This window comes from Octopus bimaculoides, chromosome 7 (genome assembly GCF_001194135.2).
Source record: "Octopus bimaculoides isolate UCB-OBI-ISO-001 chromosome 7, ASM119413v2, whole genome shotgun sequence".
Taxonomy (NCBI): domain Eukaryota; kingdom Metazoa; phylum Mollusca; class Cephalopoda; order Octopoda; family Octopodidae; genus Octopus; species Octopus bimaculoides.
The window spans coordinates 27,600,139-27,616,201 of NC_068987.1; the positions used below are offsets into that span (position 1 = coordinate 27,600,139).

Here is a 16,063-nt window from a genome sequence, read left to right on the forward strand (position 1 = left end):
CTTATATATATATATATATCCGATCATATCATAATCTACATTCATTCCCGTGAGAGGTACAGTCAATGCATACATAGTCATCTAAATTGTCATGAAGTCTATCACACTACCACGCGATCATAATGGTACACGTATGTAAAGAATACTTACCCTACACACAGACACACGAACACACACACACATATTTTGTATATTGTATCATCTTCGTTGTATTTAGTTCGAAAGCCTTAGTCTCCTTTGAAATATAGTATTATACAAGCATATACGGATGCTTGTATAAGCAACTGTACTCGTGCCATACAGCTTGATCGAGGGCGCTTAAAGATCCGTATTTGTTAACGCTTATTTTTAATACTTTTCTCGCTAGATTGCACGTTTGTTTCTCTTTTTGCCATCTGTGATTTTATTTTTGATCTTCTATATAAACGAAGATATTTCCTCCGTCTGCCTGCTTCTCTTTCTACAAAACGGGAAATTACATTGCGGAACATTTATCTTAACGAGTTGTATTTATTATCACCCAACGAAATACATCTGCACCGCCGGATGCTCCTGAACCTGATGTGTCGAAATAATTGTCGTGATTAATAAAGAATTCTCGTATATTTTATCTTCCGTCTTACATTTGCCATATACATAACGATTACTCTGAAAGTGACCGTGCTCTACCAGTAAGCTACCAGGTGTAAACCATTCGTTTTATTATCCATTGTATATACATATGTATATATCTTTGAGTAGTGTTTGTACCCCCACCACCTCCTGAAAGTGGCTTTCATGTGTTTCCGTCAGCGTAATGTAGCTGGTCACTAAATATATACATAAATATATATGAAAACACATCTTACAATGGCGCGTTTAACAAAACACGTGTCAGTAAAGAATATTACAGCCGAATAAAGAAAATTTGGACATCGGAACTCTCTGCATTCCATAAAATATTGGCCCACAATGTATTTACTGTGCCAGCACTCATAAGATTTGAACCACTGATATGAAAACCGAAAGAATAGTAACAAGGACACATAATTTCCACATAAACAATGACGTAGACCGCCTCTACATAAAACGAAAACAAGCCAGCAACTGATTAACGTCGATCCAAAATGTGTTTCCATGTCGTATCATATCCCTTTGGAAACAACTTTTAAAGGCTAACTATAGAAGTACATCCCTTGTCCAAGTTTGTGTACGTGAGATTGATAACATCATAAGACTTGGAAGGTAGCTCTTTCAGCAGCATTCCTTGTCTGATAAACTTAAATACATGCCAAAAGAAGTTGCACTGTATCACCCGATGAAAGTATATGAGCAGAAGACTTAAATACATGCCAAAAGAAGTTGCAATGTATCATCAGATAAAAGTATATGAGCCGAAGACTATGCATGTATATTTTAGTAGAAAGCTCCGAGATGGTAGTTACATTGATCATCAAAGCAGTCTATCATGAATCACTGGGTGGACTAGTACATCACACTTTGAAGGGTATGAATTTGCAATCCAGGAACAGAAAATATCAACTATTAGGTTGTCGAGAAAGCTCTTGCGGTTTTTAACCTTTAAATTCGGATGCACACATCTCGGCTCAAACAGAACTTTATTAATCGAAAACAACACCATCAGAATCAACACCCTTTTGACAACGCGAAACAAGTGTCTTTATGGCAGTGGCGTAAAAATCCTGCGTTCTGGTGGCGATGAAGTTATTGAAGGCGTGTTTGGAATGGAAATGGGATAGATGCAACTTTTTAAGCATTTCTCACGAAGGACGTTGTTGAGATGCTTGAAAAAGTGGTAGTCGGTAGGCGAGAGGTCTGGTGAGTATGGCGGATGAGGCAAAGTTTCGTAGCCCAATTCGTTGAACTTCTACAGGGTCAGTCGTGCGACGGGCGGCCGAGTGTTGTCGTGGAGAAGAATTGGTCCTTTTCTATTGACCAATGCTGGCTGTTGTAGGCGGAGTTTCTTATGCATTTCATCCATTTGCTGACAGCACTTCTCCACCGTAATGGTTTCGCCTGGATCCAAAAAGCTTTGATGGATGAGACCGGCCGCAGACCACCAAACAGTCACCATGACCTCCTTTTGGTGCATCTTTGGTTTCAGGAAGTATCTTTGGCTTCGTTGGCGTCCAACCAATGAAATGAGCATCGTAGTTTGTCGTAAAGAATGCACATTTCATCGCAAGTAACAATCCGGTCGCGAGACGGATCGTTCTTGTTGCGTAAAAGAAGGAAAGATGACACTTCAAAACGTTGTTTTCGTTTTTGGTTGTCGTTCAATTCATGCGGCACCCATTTCTCAAGTGTTATTGTTTTTCCACTCTCTTTCAAGTGGTTGGAAATAGTCGTATATGTTACGTCTAATTCCGAAGGAAGCTCTCGAAAATCTGTGCGTGGATTGGCTTCCACTAAGGCTCTAAGTTGATCGTTGTCAACATCCGATGGCCTATCACTACGCTTATCATCTTCAGGACTCTCGTCATCGTTACGAAATTTCTTGAACCACTATTGTGCTGTACTTTCATTAGTGGTTCTTGGGCCAAACGCATCGTTGATATTGCGAACTGTTTCAGCAGTTTTTCAGCCTAGCTTGAACTGGAATAAGAAAATTGTGCGAATTTGATTTTTGTCCATGTTGTATTCAACGCTCCGGAAAATATTGCCTAATTATTAAAAAAAAAAGAGTAACACGATTAGATAGAGCGAAAAACGGGCTTTAACATTATATACAAAGTCAAAGTAATTTGACGAAAATTAATTTGAAAATACATCATTTAAAACAAAAATTAAAACTTCCGCAATATCATTCTTGTCAACCTAATAAATATCTGATGCACAAACAGGACAGACATGCAGGAAGAGCAGTAAAATGTGATAATCGATGAAAACTTTGTGTAGTTACTACTGAAAATATCGCCCACATCATAAGCAATTGTCCGAAAATTTCATCACGGTATAATCTACAGATGAGACATGATGTTGTAGTTGGGACACTATAATGAAATTCGTATGAAGGATAACTATGCGGGCAAAGATATAAGAACCTACAGTATGGCAGAAGCCATATCAACTCATAATAAAAGGAGTACTGGTGAAATATCTGTGAAAACCTCAATAAAATGTAAGCACAATAGACCTGATATATTGACTTGGGATAGAGGACAGAAATTGCGTACAGTTGAGAGAAATTAGCTGCCCAGCACATGTTAATATAAAGCTGGAGATCAGTGAAAAAAATAATACCGACGAAGAACTATTGAGAAATCTGCAGGTACTCTATACAGCTTACAAGTTCAAGTTTATACCTGTAATTATTGGGGCCCTAGGATATATAACACACTTCCTAAATACCAATCTTGAGAAATTAGGCTTCTGAAAATCAGAAAGGGAAGAGCTAATTTGAACACTACAGATCCAGTCCATCACTGAAACTGTAAATATGTGTAGAACTATCCAAAAGTTTATCATTTAAATAAATATGAGCATGTCTATATATGCAGCTATATGCATGAGAATACATACATAAAATGAAATATTAAATCTGCTTATATACATGCATACAAACAGAATACCCTGTTGTTGATGTTGAAATTCCAATGAAGGATCTTGGATCTAGGTTAGAAATCGTCTCTTTCTCTATTGGCAAGAAATTTTGAAAAACACTGAATAATGACATACATACATACATACCTAAATACATACATACATACATACATACATACATAAATACATACATACATACATACATACATACATACATACATACATACGTATGTATACATGTATGCCTAATAAGAAGGTTTGCAACAGAAAAGCATCAAACGATACGTAAGGTAAAAGCAATACGACTGAAGTACAATTCAATGATTTAGAATTTTAAACTTGTCTTCCTAAAGTGCATCACAGATAAATATGAAAGTTTTTCTATCCGAGACAATCATAATTTCTATGCAAAAGACTCTAGAATGGTCTTCTTGGGGTTCCAGAAGCAAAATATATTTCTACGTATGAAATATTATCCAACAACTGTATTAATCTAAGATGAAAGCAATGATAGCCTACATACATTTTTTTATCAATTTGAAGTAGAGAGCTGATAACTAATATTTACTGATATAATTTTTGCTTCTTAAATGCTTAACAGTAGTTGAATGTTTAAAGCAACAAATCCTAATCGACCAGAGGCAGTATTAATACCGCGAAGTAACATTTATTCCCGCATTAGAACATGGTTGCTCTAATCGCGACTACAGTGACTGTTCTCACACTGATTTTTTCATATATCGCTTCTGGGGAGATAAGTTACTGCTATTTCAAGCGGTCGAGCGTGCAGCACCAAGGAGATATGTTGGTTTTGGCGCTGGCGTTGATAGAGTATTATCTCCCCGCTGGCGATATAAACAATCAAGAGTGGATTCCGCACCAAAAGCCTATATGAGAGATTCTCTCATGGTAAATACCGCAATAAAATTTGTTCTAACAGAGCATCCACTTTTAGTTGGGAATAAAACTTTGTGATTCGATCTTTTTTTTCCATGTGTAAGAGCCTGGGAGTGGAATGTCGTCCTTTGACAACTCGAAAATGATATGACATGATTATATATACATATAAACATACGTTTGCATATATGTGTGTGTGTTGTTGTTGTTGTCCAGAGATCATGAATTCAAGTTATAAACAGCCAACGTATCTTGAATGAGAACTAGGGTTCTGGATTTCGAAACTGCCAATATCCAGCAGAGCTATTACCAGGCTGGCGGAATCTCTAAAAGATCGAGCATATGGAATGAAAATGGGATAGATGCAACTTAGAAACCTTCACATACCTCATGGGTAGGAACTCCTTATTTTAAGATCACCTATAGCACAAAGCATGAACACAAGTCGTAAAAAGAGTAGCTTGAAGGATTTTTTCCCTGATCAACAAGCAACGAGCAAGGAAATGCTAAAAGCGATTATTAATGTTGATGCACATCAGTAACAAATCCAGCAGAATGAGAAGACTTTATAAAAATAAATACATACATGCACATATACATTCATATCTACAAACATAAATTTACTGACTTTTAAGAATAGTATTCGTATTCAAGCGAATGTTTACACGCGCAGTTTATTAAAAACAAATTAGGGTCGTCTTCCCTTTCATTATTTTACCCTTCGTCTTTTCATTAATATATGGTAATATTTTGAAATCATGATAATTAAAAATTTTGAGAAATTCCAAAGGAATATGCCTTCTTGTACAATAATTGAGATGCTTTTATTTTCACCGTCTAATTATCTATATTACTTTCCAATCTATTATTGAGATGATCCCGATAATAAGAGGATTATTCAATTACTTCAGACGTTTGAATGAAAAGTTCTATCTCGCCCAGACAAACAGATTTTCAATTGATATATGCCATTGGAATATTTAGATATGGCAGTTCCTGGAATTGCAAATTATCAGTAGAAAGCAGTATAGAATTCGTATTGGCGTATAAAGATCAGAAAACAGTAGACCATAAATAATTCTAAACAATTAGGTAACATAAAAGGAATTATATTGAAAAGCAATCTTTGGGCTACTTTATATATTACAAAGATTTATTTGAAAATAATTGAAACTCTGAATTTTTTTTGTGGTTACTTGAAATGATTTTGCGGAACTATCTTCGGTAAGATTATGCATACAATAAGCTTCCGTTACTATTGATTAGTTTCTTAACATTAGTGTGTTTGGGAAGTACTGTAGCTTTATCTTTATAATAATAGAGATAAGACCATTATGAGTCAGACTTGCATATAGAACGACTTTCTTTCTATTTGAAATTTTGAAAGTTACGATATAAAGTGATCAGAGGAAAAGTGATAATTCTTTCCACGGGAAATCATTATTAGGGTATTTGATATAACAATAGAAATAAAATTGTAGTATCTCTACAATTAGGTTGGCTTCACATTGACTCCAAAAACATCATAACTCGTTCACAATAAAGAATAATTAGGCAATCACCTACATTGCAACAGCTGCTCATCTACGTTAATGCTGTTTTCTCTGCAAACAGAGTAATAGCGGAAAATTTTGTGTGCCACTCATGGAAACCTTAATTTTAGGCGTGAAAACAAGAAATATTGATAGATTATCAATATTTGCTTACGATTATTTACTATCGTATCACTCAGGGTCGTTCAATCCTTATTGGTCAAAATGAATGTTCAATAAACTACTAAAATATATATATAAATGTATATATAAGTCGCAGGAGTGACTGTGTTCTAAGTAGCCTGCTTACGAACCACATAGTTCCGTGGCACCTTCGGCAATTGTCTTCTACTAAAGCCTTGTGAGTGGATTTGGTAGACGGAAATTGGAAGAAGCCCGTCGTATATATGTATATATATATATATATGTATGTGTGTGTATATGTTTGTCCCACCAACATAGCTTGACAACCGATGGTGGTGTGTTTACGTCCGCGTAACTTATCGGTTCGGCTAAAAGGCGGTGCTCCAACATGGCCGCAGTTAAATGACTGAAATAAGTAAACGAGAAAAGAGAAATATATATATATATATATATATATATATATATATATATATATATATATATAATATTCTTTTACGATTCAACTTTCGATAAGCTTTGGCAAAAATCAACTACATTTTACCTACTCACCAAGTAATTGCTTAAATCTAACGAACTATGCATTTATTTTTTGCTAAACATTGATAGCAGATTATTTATCGTCGCAGTAACAACACAATTCGAACATTTATTATTCCGGAGTAAATATTTACAAATTCTGGCGTGCAATCTTTAGTTTTCTGAAATTTAAAATTAAACGCTACTAATCGACAATATTAAAAAGCAACTGCAGGTCTTGTGCCAAAATATGAAACTAATATTTTAAACCTACTCATATAATGATAAAGAAGTAACCAGTGTCAAAGCTTTTTTTTATGGCTCTTATTTTTCACACTTTACAAAATTTGCAAATTGACATAGAACGTTGTCATTGTCAGAGTAGCAGAATCGTTGCACAAAATATTTTACGATATTTGTTCCTAATCTTCACACATTGACTTTAAATCCCACCGCAACCAGCAATATTTTTCATTATTTTTGTTGTTAATAATATAAAGTAGTTTAATACTTGGGTTAATGTAATCGACTAACACGTTGTCTTTTATTTTAGCCTTATACCAGTGCTAAAAATAATAATAATGCGTCTATTATCTTACTTCATAATCCTCTCAATTATTTCTATTCAAGCAAATATATAAATAGTATTGCAAATACATTCATCGTAGAAACAAAGTGACAACAGCATGCAAGTTATTTACAATAACGAAAAATGTATAATAAAGTTCTAATCAACCAAGTATGTTTTAGATTTGGAACATCGAAGGGAGTTTACCCTTAGCTATGTTCAGATAAGAAACGATTAATGGAGGATACATTAAACTATTACATACTTCAAGAAATGCTGTTAATATTGCCATTCCTTTAACTCGCTGTGATGCATTTTTGGGCGTTGGATAGAGGTCAACATTATATGCCATTATTTGTATCTGCAACAAAAATGAATTATTAATAATATTATTTGAAAGTTATCGGGAATATCGAACATTAGAAATAAATAAATTAATATATACAATAGAGAATTTCTTAATAATTGCTGGAAATGAAATGAAATAATAACGTACATAAATATACATTGATTATTTAAGCATATAAGAACAGAAAGAGATATTGAGTACAAATAGGCCTGTCAACATCAGAATGTGTGAGATAGCACAACGTTGCCTGAGAGAATCAAAGGTTTAAACGCATTCTGCTTAATCGATCGACACAAACAAATTATATCGATTTTCCACTCAATCTATTTTAAATTAACACATTATTCTTTTGGTATTTTTTCCTTTCATTGGATTAAACTTTTTCTTTGGATCAGAGTTGAACAGAACTTTGATCGTTTGCACTTTTTGATTGTTTGAAATTACTTTAATAAGAGAGGAACAGTGTTATTTGTCAGAGCAATTCATAGAGTGAAGCACTATAAAAATGTATGTACGTAAAGTAATTCAAATCCAATTTAATTAGGAGACATTGCTGATATTTATTATTTTTTTATAATAATTTTACACGCTAATGCACTCCATAGTTCTTCAACAAAAGCAATACCTGATAAGAGGATATTCTGTAAATATACATTTTCAATATCACATTAACAGGAACAGTTATTGGCTATAGACATAGTATAACACACACACACACACGCACACACACACACACACACACATATATATATATATAAAACGACAAAACACACACACACACACACACATATTTATATACCAAGACAAAACACATACACACATACACACGCAAACACACACACACATGCATACACAAAAGGCGGCGAGCTGGCAAAAACGTCAAGCACGCCGGGCGAAATGCTTAGCGGTATTTCGTCTGCCGTTAAGTTCTGAGTTCAAATTCCGCCGAGGTCGACTTTGCCTTTCATCCTTTCGGGGTCGATTAAATAAATACCAGTTACGCACTGGTGTCGATATAATCGACTTAATCCGTTTGTCTGTCCTTGTTTGTCCCCTCTGTGTAGCCCCTTTTGGGTAGTAAAGAAATAACACACACACACACACACAAACACACACACATATATCAGGCTGAGTAAAAAGTAAGCAACGTTTTGAAACATGAAATTCCTCACAATATATTTCAACAATCAGCACATTTTTGCCAATGAGTTAAAAGTTTATCTATTCCGGTATTGAAAAACATCTGGATTGCTGGAGCTGATGAACTCTTTGAATGCACTTTCAGCATCGGTTTGACATTTGAACTCTTTCTCCCGCAGGAAACCATAAAGGTGATTGAAAATGTGGTATTCGGTAGGAGAAAGGTCTGTGGAATAAGCTGAGTGGAGAAGAACTTCGTAGCCAAGTTCCCTCAACTTCTAGAGATTCATTAGTAAAACGTGTGGTCGAGCATTGTCATGAAGAAAGATTTGCCCTTCTCTGTTGACCTGTCTGCAATAATGGTTTTGGCGGGTTTTAAGAAGTTATAGTGGATGAATCCAACAAAACACCACAAAACAGTCACCGCAACCTTCCTTTTGAATAGCTCGGGTTTAGGGAAAGTTTTCGGTGCTTCATTTTTGTCCAGTCATTACGAAGAATGTTTTTGTTATTATTGTACAGAATCCACTTTTCCTCGCAAGTTACAATATTTTCGAGAAATTGATCGGGTTCGTTACGAAGAAGAAGCGATGAGCATATTTCATATCTGCGCATTTTTTGATTTTCATCCAAATCGTGTGGTACCCATTTGTCGAGCTTTTTTAATTTTCCGAACGCATGCAAATGGTTGCAGGCAGTTTTCTGGCTAACTGGGATTTCTTTTGCCTGTTCCTGAGTGATTAATTGACCGTCTTCGATGACAGATGGGCGCCCATACGCTCACAAACTTCAAGGATCAGTTCTCCACTGCGAAATCGTTTAAACCTTTTACTGGTCACATCCTCACCAAACGTTTCGTTCATATAGCAAGCAGTTTCAGCTGCTTTACGTGCCTTTTTGTAGTTGAGTAGCAAAATTTCCTCGAATATCGTGCTTTGACAGTTCCATTTCAGAATATTGTATCAGCGATTTCTTTATAGACCACAACGGGCTAAGCATGAAAGGACACTACAAAGATGAACAAAAACACAAAAGTGGGGGTAAATAAAATGAATGAGAAGGATGGTAAAAAAAATTAATGGATGAAATGGAGGCCATTCGGACTCCACAATCCAAGTGACCTCACTAGAAATCTTTAAAAACAATTAATCACTTAATAATCACTTAATATGTCCATGTTAAATTCTTTTAAAAGTTCATGACAGCTTACTGTTGATGCATTCCTCTGGTATCTATTTCCATTTATGAGATAATGACATGTATGTACATGGCTGTAACAGTGGTACGCCCTCCTACCAACACATTCGAACTCTACTTAAAGGATTTTCAAACGATTCAGTTAAAATTTTCTACTGCACTGTTACTTTTTACTACAGCTACTACATAGCGTTTGATAGAGGTACAAAAATCTTTAAAATCCGAACATTTTTGCCCTGCTCGTTTTCTCCAAAAGACTAAGGCTTTGCGTCGATAACTTAATAGAGTTTGGGAACATGAGAAATTACTAAGCACTTTCTAGTCGTTATCATCACATGAACAGTGAAACTGAGGGAACATATGATAATATCTATTTAATAATATCTAAATATGCCAGATATTTGTTGTTATATCATAAATACCGATGCACGATTTTACTTAAGAGTTACCTTCATATGAAACTTGTATGAAACTTGTGAAGTAAAACTAGACAACATCGAATTTTTATTCCTTCACTTTAACATTCTTCTTGATCTGATCATGCCTTAAGTATCTAGGAATTTTAGCACACTTTATATAAATTCATTCAGCGTCAAGAACCTTGGCATTCTCCTTCCAAGCATGCTATAAAAATCTTCACCACTACATTGTAGAAGTATACCAGACAAAATCGATAGATTGTTAGTGCATTTTCGCGTTTAAATTCATAAATACTCGGAAGGCGTGCCAATAATGCTTGTATCATTTGTATTATATATGTGAGTGTGTATATGTACATGTGTATGTGCATGAATGTTCTTCAGCACCGGAAGCATGTAAGCCAAAGAAGACCTAAGCTGGATTTGAACTGAGAACTTCAAAGAGGGTACCGCTTAGTATTTTGTCCGACACTATTCCGAGTCGTCCAGTTCATAATTATATAATCACAACTAGATTAGGCAATTGTAATTATCAGATTGACAGAATGTATCTACTCAACAATTAACTGTATCAGACCAATATCGCTGCATTTTAAGTGCTTCAATGCATAGGATTTTCATTCATTCATACAAAAGGAATGGTAAGTGACGTCAATCATGGTGTAGCGTACTGAACGATCTGCAAAATTGAATCATGTCTGTTTATGTTCTCCTGCGAAATTAATCAGCCTAATATATTTTGTCAGTTTCTCACGTAATTCGCAGTTGTCCATTTAATTGATTCTAGTCTTACCGTATGCATGTATAGTGCATTATTTTCGTCAAATAACCATTTAGTACGGAAATGAAGAAAAACATCAAGAGTTAATTTTTATAGGCTCTCCCATAATGTCGACATCGAAGCAGTTAACGTTATTTCGGTTGATGACAACTGAGGCTAATGGGAAAGGAGGGAATTGAAATGATGTAAATTGGGGTAAACTTCTAAATTGCTGAGTAGATTGTCAAAGTGTTGAGACTAAAAATGGTTTTGGTAAAAAGGAGGAACAAATACAGTGCTTTCCTAGTAGCTGGTGCTTCAAAACATTGTATACAAAATATTTGATACTTTGCTATATAACAACATTTTTTTGTGTTATGTGTATTCACAAATGTGTAATATATTTTTCGTGTATTTTGTTGAGACAGAGCTGATTTATGTTCTGTTCTAGATGACAAAACCTAACTTTTCGAATGACATGCGTAAGGCAGCAGATATTTTCATTCTACTGCTTTTCTTTATCAACTTTGGTGTGTTTATCAGTATTACAAACATAAGATGCATGGATTTAGAATGCGAAAGGTAGCTAAAAAATTATTCTCAATGAAAACATATTCATTCAGACAATAAGGGGCCCGAACATGAATTCGCATCTGAGAAAACAATCTTGTCTAGTGAAGATAAATATAGTATCATGTTTCTATTTTTTCTTAAAGTTATTGCTTGAAACACATTCTTAGCAAGTACATTATTACAGTTGTCTGAAATATCTAAAATTTTGCACAGCATTGCTAGTTGGGTATAGAACATTGCAGTTATCACCGACAACACAAGAGATTTCGTCTTTTCTCCACTTCTTTAATGCATTTTTTAAAACTAAGATCGGAGCAATGGTCATAGTACTAGCTGATTATTGGAATGTAGTGAAATGTAGTGCAATTAGCTGAAATATATAGAACCAAGAAAAAATTAAGCATCACCATACACAGGAATATGCTGCATGATGATCGAGTCCCTCAATTCATACATATTTTGGTGAAACTCCTATCTTTAAATATGACAATTATATCGATTATACTTTGAATAATGTTGTCGTAATATATTCAACGATTTGATTTCTGTCTTTATTCTTTTTATCAACATTTAACATCTCTATTTTGAAACAGTCCATTAGGTACATCATTGTGTAATATTTAGACAATTTACATAACATATAAACATAGCTCTGAATTAAACTTACGTGAGTTATGATGAATTTCAATCATCATCAATATGAGATGATCGTTCAAAGGTTTTATTAACTTCAAAAACAAGACTTGTTCGTATAATTTTGGAGGTCATATGGAGTTAATGTATTTACACTACAAGTAATTTTATTTAGTTATATTTGAATATGAATTCTCTTTATATTTTCTTTCGGTGATCTTCTCAATTATTAACGGAAAGGAGCAAATAATATTGGAGCCGTTGCCCTTTACAAGCGAGTTGTTTTGAGCCATTGTCTGAATAAAAACAAAGAAATCTCATTGTGAACGTAAAAACCATTTTCCCCGTTCGGTTTTACAAACGATTCTTTCAAAATAAAATTCGATTCATAGTGTTAAAATTATTTGGGAATTGACACAGAAATATTCACTGTTTGTCTCCAATCATAAACATTTCTGAATTCATACTCTTTTATTTTCTTGAAATGCTACTAATTACAGAATAACAGGTTTATTCTTAAAAGTTAGCTTAGTTAGCTATAGTTCCTTTTGAAGTTAAAATACTCCTGAAGAGCGATCATTAACATCATCATACAGTTTTTGTGTAACTATATATGGTTATTAGATTTGATGCTGCACAAATCATCTAACCAAAATAGCTACATCTGCAATACGCATTGATTCAAATACGCATTGATAAATGTAACCTTGTATGAAAGCAGTAAAGGGCAAATCCTGTCTAAAATTCTTTTATTGTTTGTTTGGTTTTTGAAAGAAATAATCAAATGTTGTAAGTACCTCATAATAACATTAATGGAATCTAAGTTTATAACGGGAATACCACTACTTTAATTAAATTGAATGTTGAATCACAAATTTTGTACTGTGTCGTTTCAGGGATGTCATTCTAACACAACACGTCTCACTGATGTAGTGTGAAATGGACACATTTAAATGAAGCAATTTCATATACTTTGTGAAACATATATAACGCTAAGACATCCCCACAGGTATCATAATAAATTATTCTGAAACGACATCTCATATAATTACGTCATTTTTACTTCCTCAATTTATGATATTTGTCCGCACGTTAGCTGTTCCTGAAACAGAATATGTGGAAATATTTTTCTGCGATAAAACATACATACATACATACATACATGCATGCATAAATACGTACATATATGCATGTATACATACTTATGTGTGTGCTTGTGCGTGTCTGTGTGTGTTTGTGTGCGTGTGTGTGAGTGTTTATGTATGTTCTCTCTGTGTGCATTTGCGTCTGTGTGTGCGCGCGCACGTAAGTATACGCACTATACATCTCTACTTCAAAAATAGTAATATGTATATAAGAGACCGGGATGAAAAAGTTCATAGGTCGAATATGAAGGAACTTCGCTATAGACTTGACATTTTGCCTGCATTAATTTCAACACTTCATAACAGCTGCGTCGTTTTCTTCTACATAATCTGACATCTGACTATTTAAAGAAAACTTCAAATGTAACTAGTAAGGATCTCTTTTGGAAATGGAGAAAATTTGGGATCGTCGTGTTATCAAATACCTACTGAAAAAGAGTTTAGCTCCCAAAGACATCCACGCTAACATGGTTGGTACAGTAGGGGATGAAGCCCCAGCTTTACCAACAATGCAAACGTTGACAGCGGAATTCTGATGGGGAAAGGAAAGTTTTGAAGGTGACCTAAGGCCTGGAGGTCCTACAACTGCCACCACCGAAGAAAATATTGATGGTGTTTACCACATAGTGATGGATGACAGGCGAGTGACTAGAATTCAAATAGCCATTGCTATTGCCATATACTGTGAGAGCTCAGAATATTCTGAACAATGAACTTGGCACCACAAAATTAGGGCCATGTCTTCTGATGCCTGGTCAAAAGTGCACCACGTTGTTCACATCACAACAAAATCTGACATTCTTTGAGGCAGATCCACCTTGTTTCCTTGAACATTCCCTAAGCCAGGATGATTTTCGGATTCATGACTTTGAGTCAGAGGCTAAGAGAATATCCATGCAGTGGAAGCACCCCTCCTCACCTGACACAAAGAAAGCCAAGCTCACCTCATCTGTAAGAAAGTTGAGGGCCTTAGCTGTTTGGATTATAAATGCTATTTTGCTTATTGACTGTATTCAGAAGCGCCATACCGTCATTGAACAATACTATACCAACTTGCTGAGACAGTTACGAAAGGCTATCAAGACCAAACGTCCAGGAAGACAGACGAAGAGGGATTTGTTTCATCAAGACATTGCCCCAGTATACAAATCCTCGATGTGTGTGATTGTGGCTTTGAACTAGATGATTACCTTCCCTACTCTCTTTATTCAGGCCCATCTATCATCTGTTCCCTATGGCTGAAACCAGTATCGCAGTGATGATGCCCTCATATCTACTGTTGATGACTTTTTAAGTAACACGATGAAAGCTTCTTCAACCATGGGGCCTAAGCACTACAACACCGATGAAAGCTTTGTATGGACCAGAAGGACTTTGAAAAATAAAACTCATTTGGTCATATTCCATGAGAACATCTCAGCCTATGAATTTTTCAGCCGACCATCGTATTAGTCATTCAAAATCCTTCATGCCTGGATTTTCATATTTTATTTTGTTTTTGTTTTAATTTTTCTATAATTTCATGCTGCAACTTTTATGACGTCTATGTTTGTATCTAAAAAAGCGGCCATATAAACGTAAATATTTACACATAGCAACTATATAAAGGTGAATATTTGAGTGATTATTGTAACAGTGTCTACAAATAAATGGCATGGTTGTACAGCTAAGGGAGATAACGCTTACAGTTTTACAGCATTTTTGTTCCTTCTCGAGCCAGGTCTGGCTCATAAGGGCCGGTTTCCCGGTTTCATTGGCTTATAGGTTTCCCACCTGGATAGGATGCCGGTCTGTTGCCTGTGAACTGCTAGATGCAGAAGGAAAGAGTGAAAGTTGTGGCGAAAGAGTCAGCAGAAGTCAACCATTACCTTCTGCTGAAGTCGCATGAACCTGCGATCCCTCAACTGCAAGTTCGCTGCTCTATCCACTAGGTTATATGCCTCCACTTTATATCATTTTAAGATGGATATTACTTTGAAACCAACTTAAATTCGAATTCATAATAATACCCATTCAGAAAATGTGGGAAATTATTTTATTTTGCGCCTGTTTTAACTTCATTGAAGTCCAACATTTTAGAAGTTATAAATACAGCATGCTCTAAATGAGTACTAGTGTTATAAAAATATTCATTTATATATTCAAGTGTATATTGTTGTTATGTAAATATTTACCTAAACATGATCGTTTGGATATAAACGATTATCAACTGATTATTGCTGTGAAAGCATAACGTTATTTGTGGAGATACAAACTATAATTATAAAGACTGAACCTTTAATCTTTTATCTTTTATCTTTTACTCGTTTCAGACATTAAGCTGTGGCCCTGCTGGAACACCACCTTCAAGAATTTGAGTCGAATGAATCAACCCCATCACTTAAATTTTAAAGCCTGGCACTTCCTCTATCGGTCTTTTTTGCCGTAAAACAAAGTAATTACACCAGCACCCGTTGTCAAGTGGTGATGGTGGACAAACACAGACACAAAGACACACACACACGCAGAGATACACGCACACGCACACACACATACACACACACACGCACGCACGCATGCTCACACACACACGTAAACGCAAACACACACACACACACACACACACACACACACACACACACACACATACATATATATATATATATAT

At 35.1% G+C, this 16,063-nt stretch overlaps 1 protein-coding gene across 1 annotated transcript in view; it reads right to left on the minus strand.

The window, feature by feature from the left end:
* LOC106870179 (carbonic anhydrase-related protein 10) overlaps positions 1–16,063 on the minus strand; it is a 559,357-nt gene that overhangs the window by 340,291 nt on the left and 203,003 nt on the right. The window contains exon 4 of the mRNA XM_052969408.1: positions 7,466–7,561. Within this exon, the coding sequence (XP_052825368.1) occupies positions 7,466–7,561 (96 nt within the window). The remainder of the gene's footprint in view (positions 1–7,465; positions 7,562–16,063) is intronic.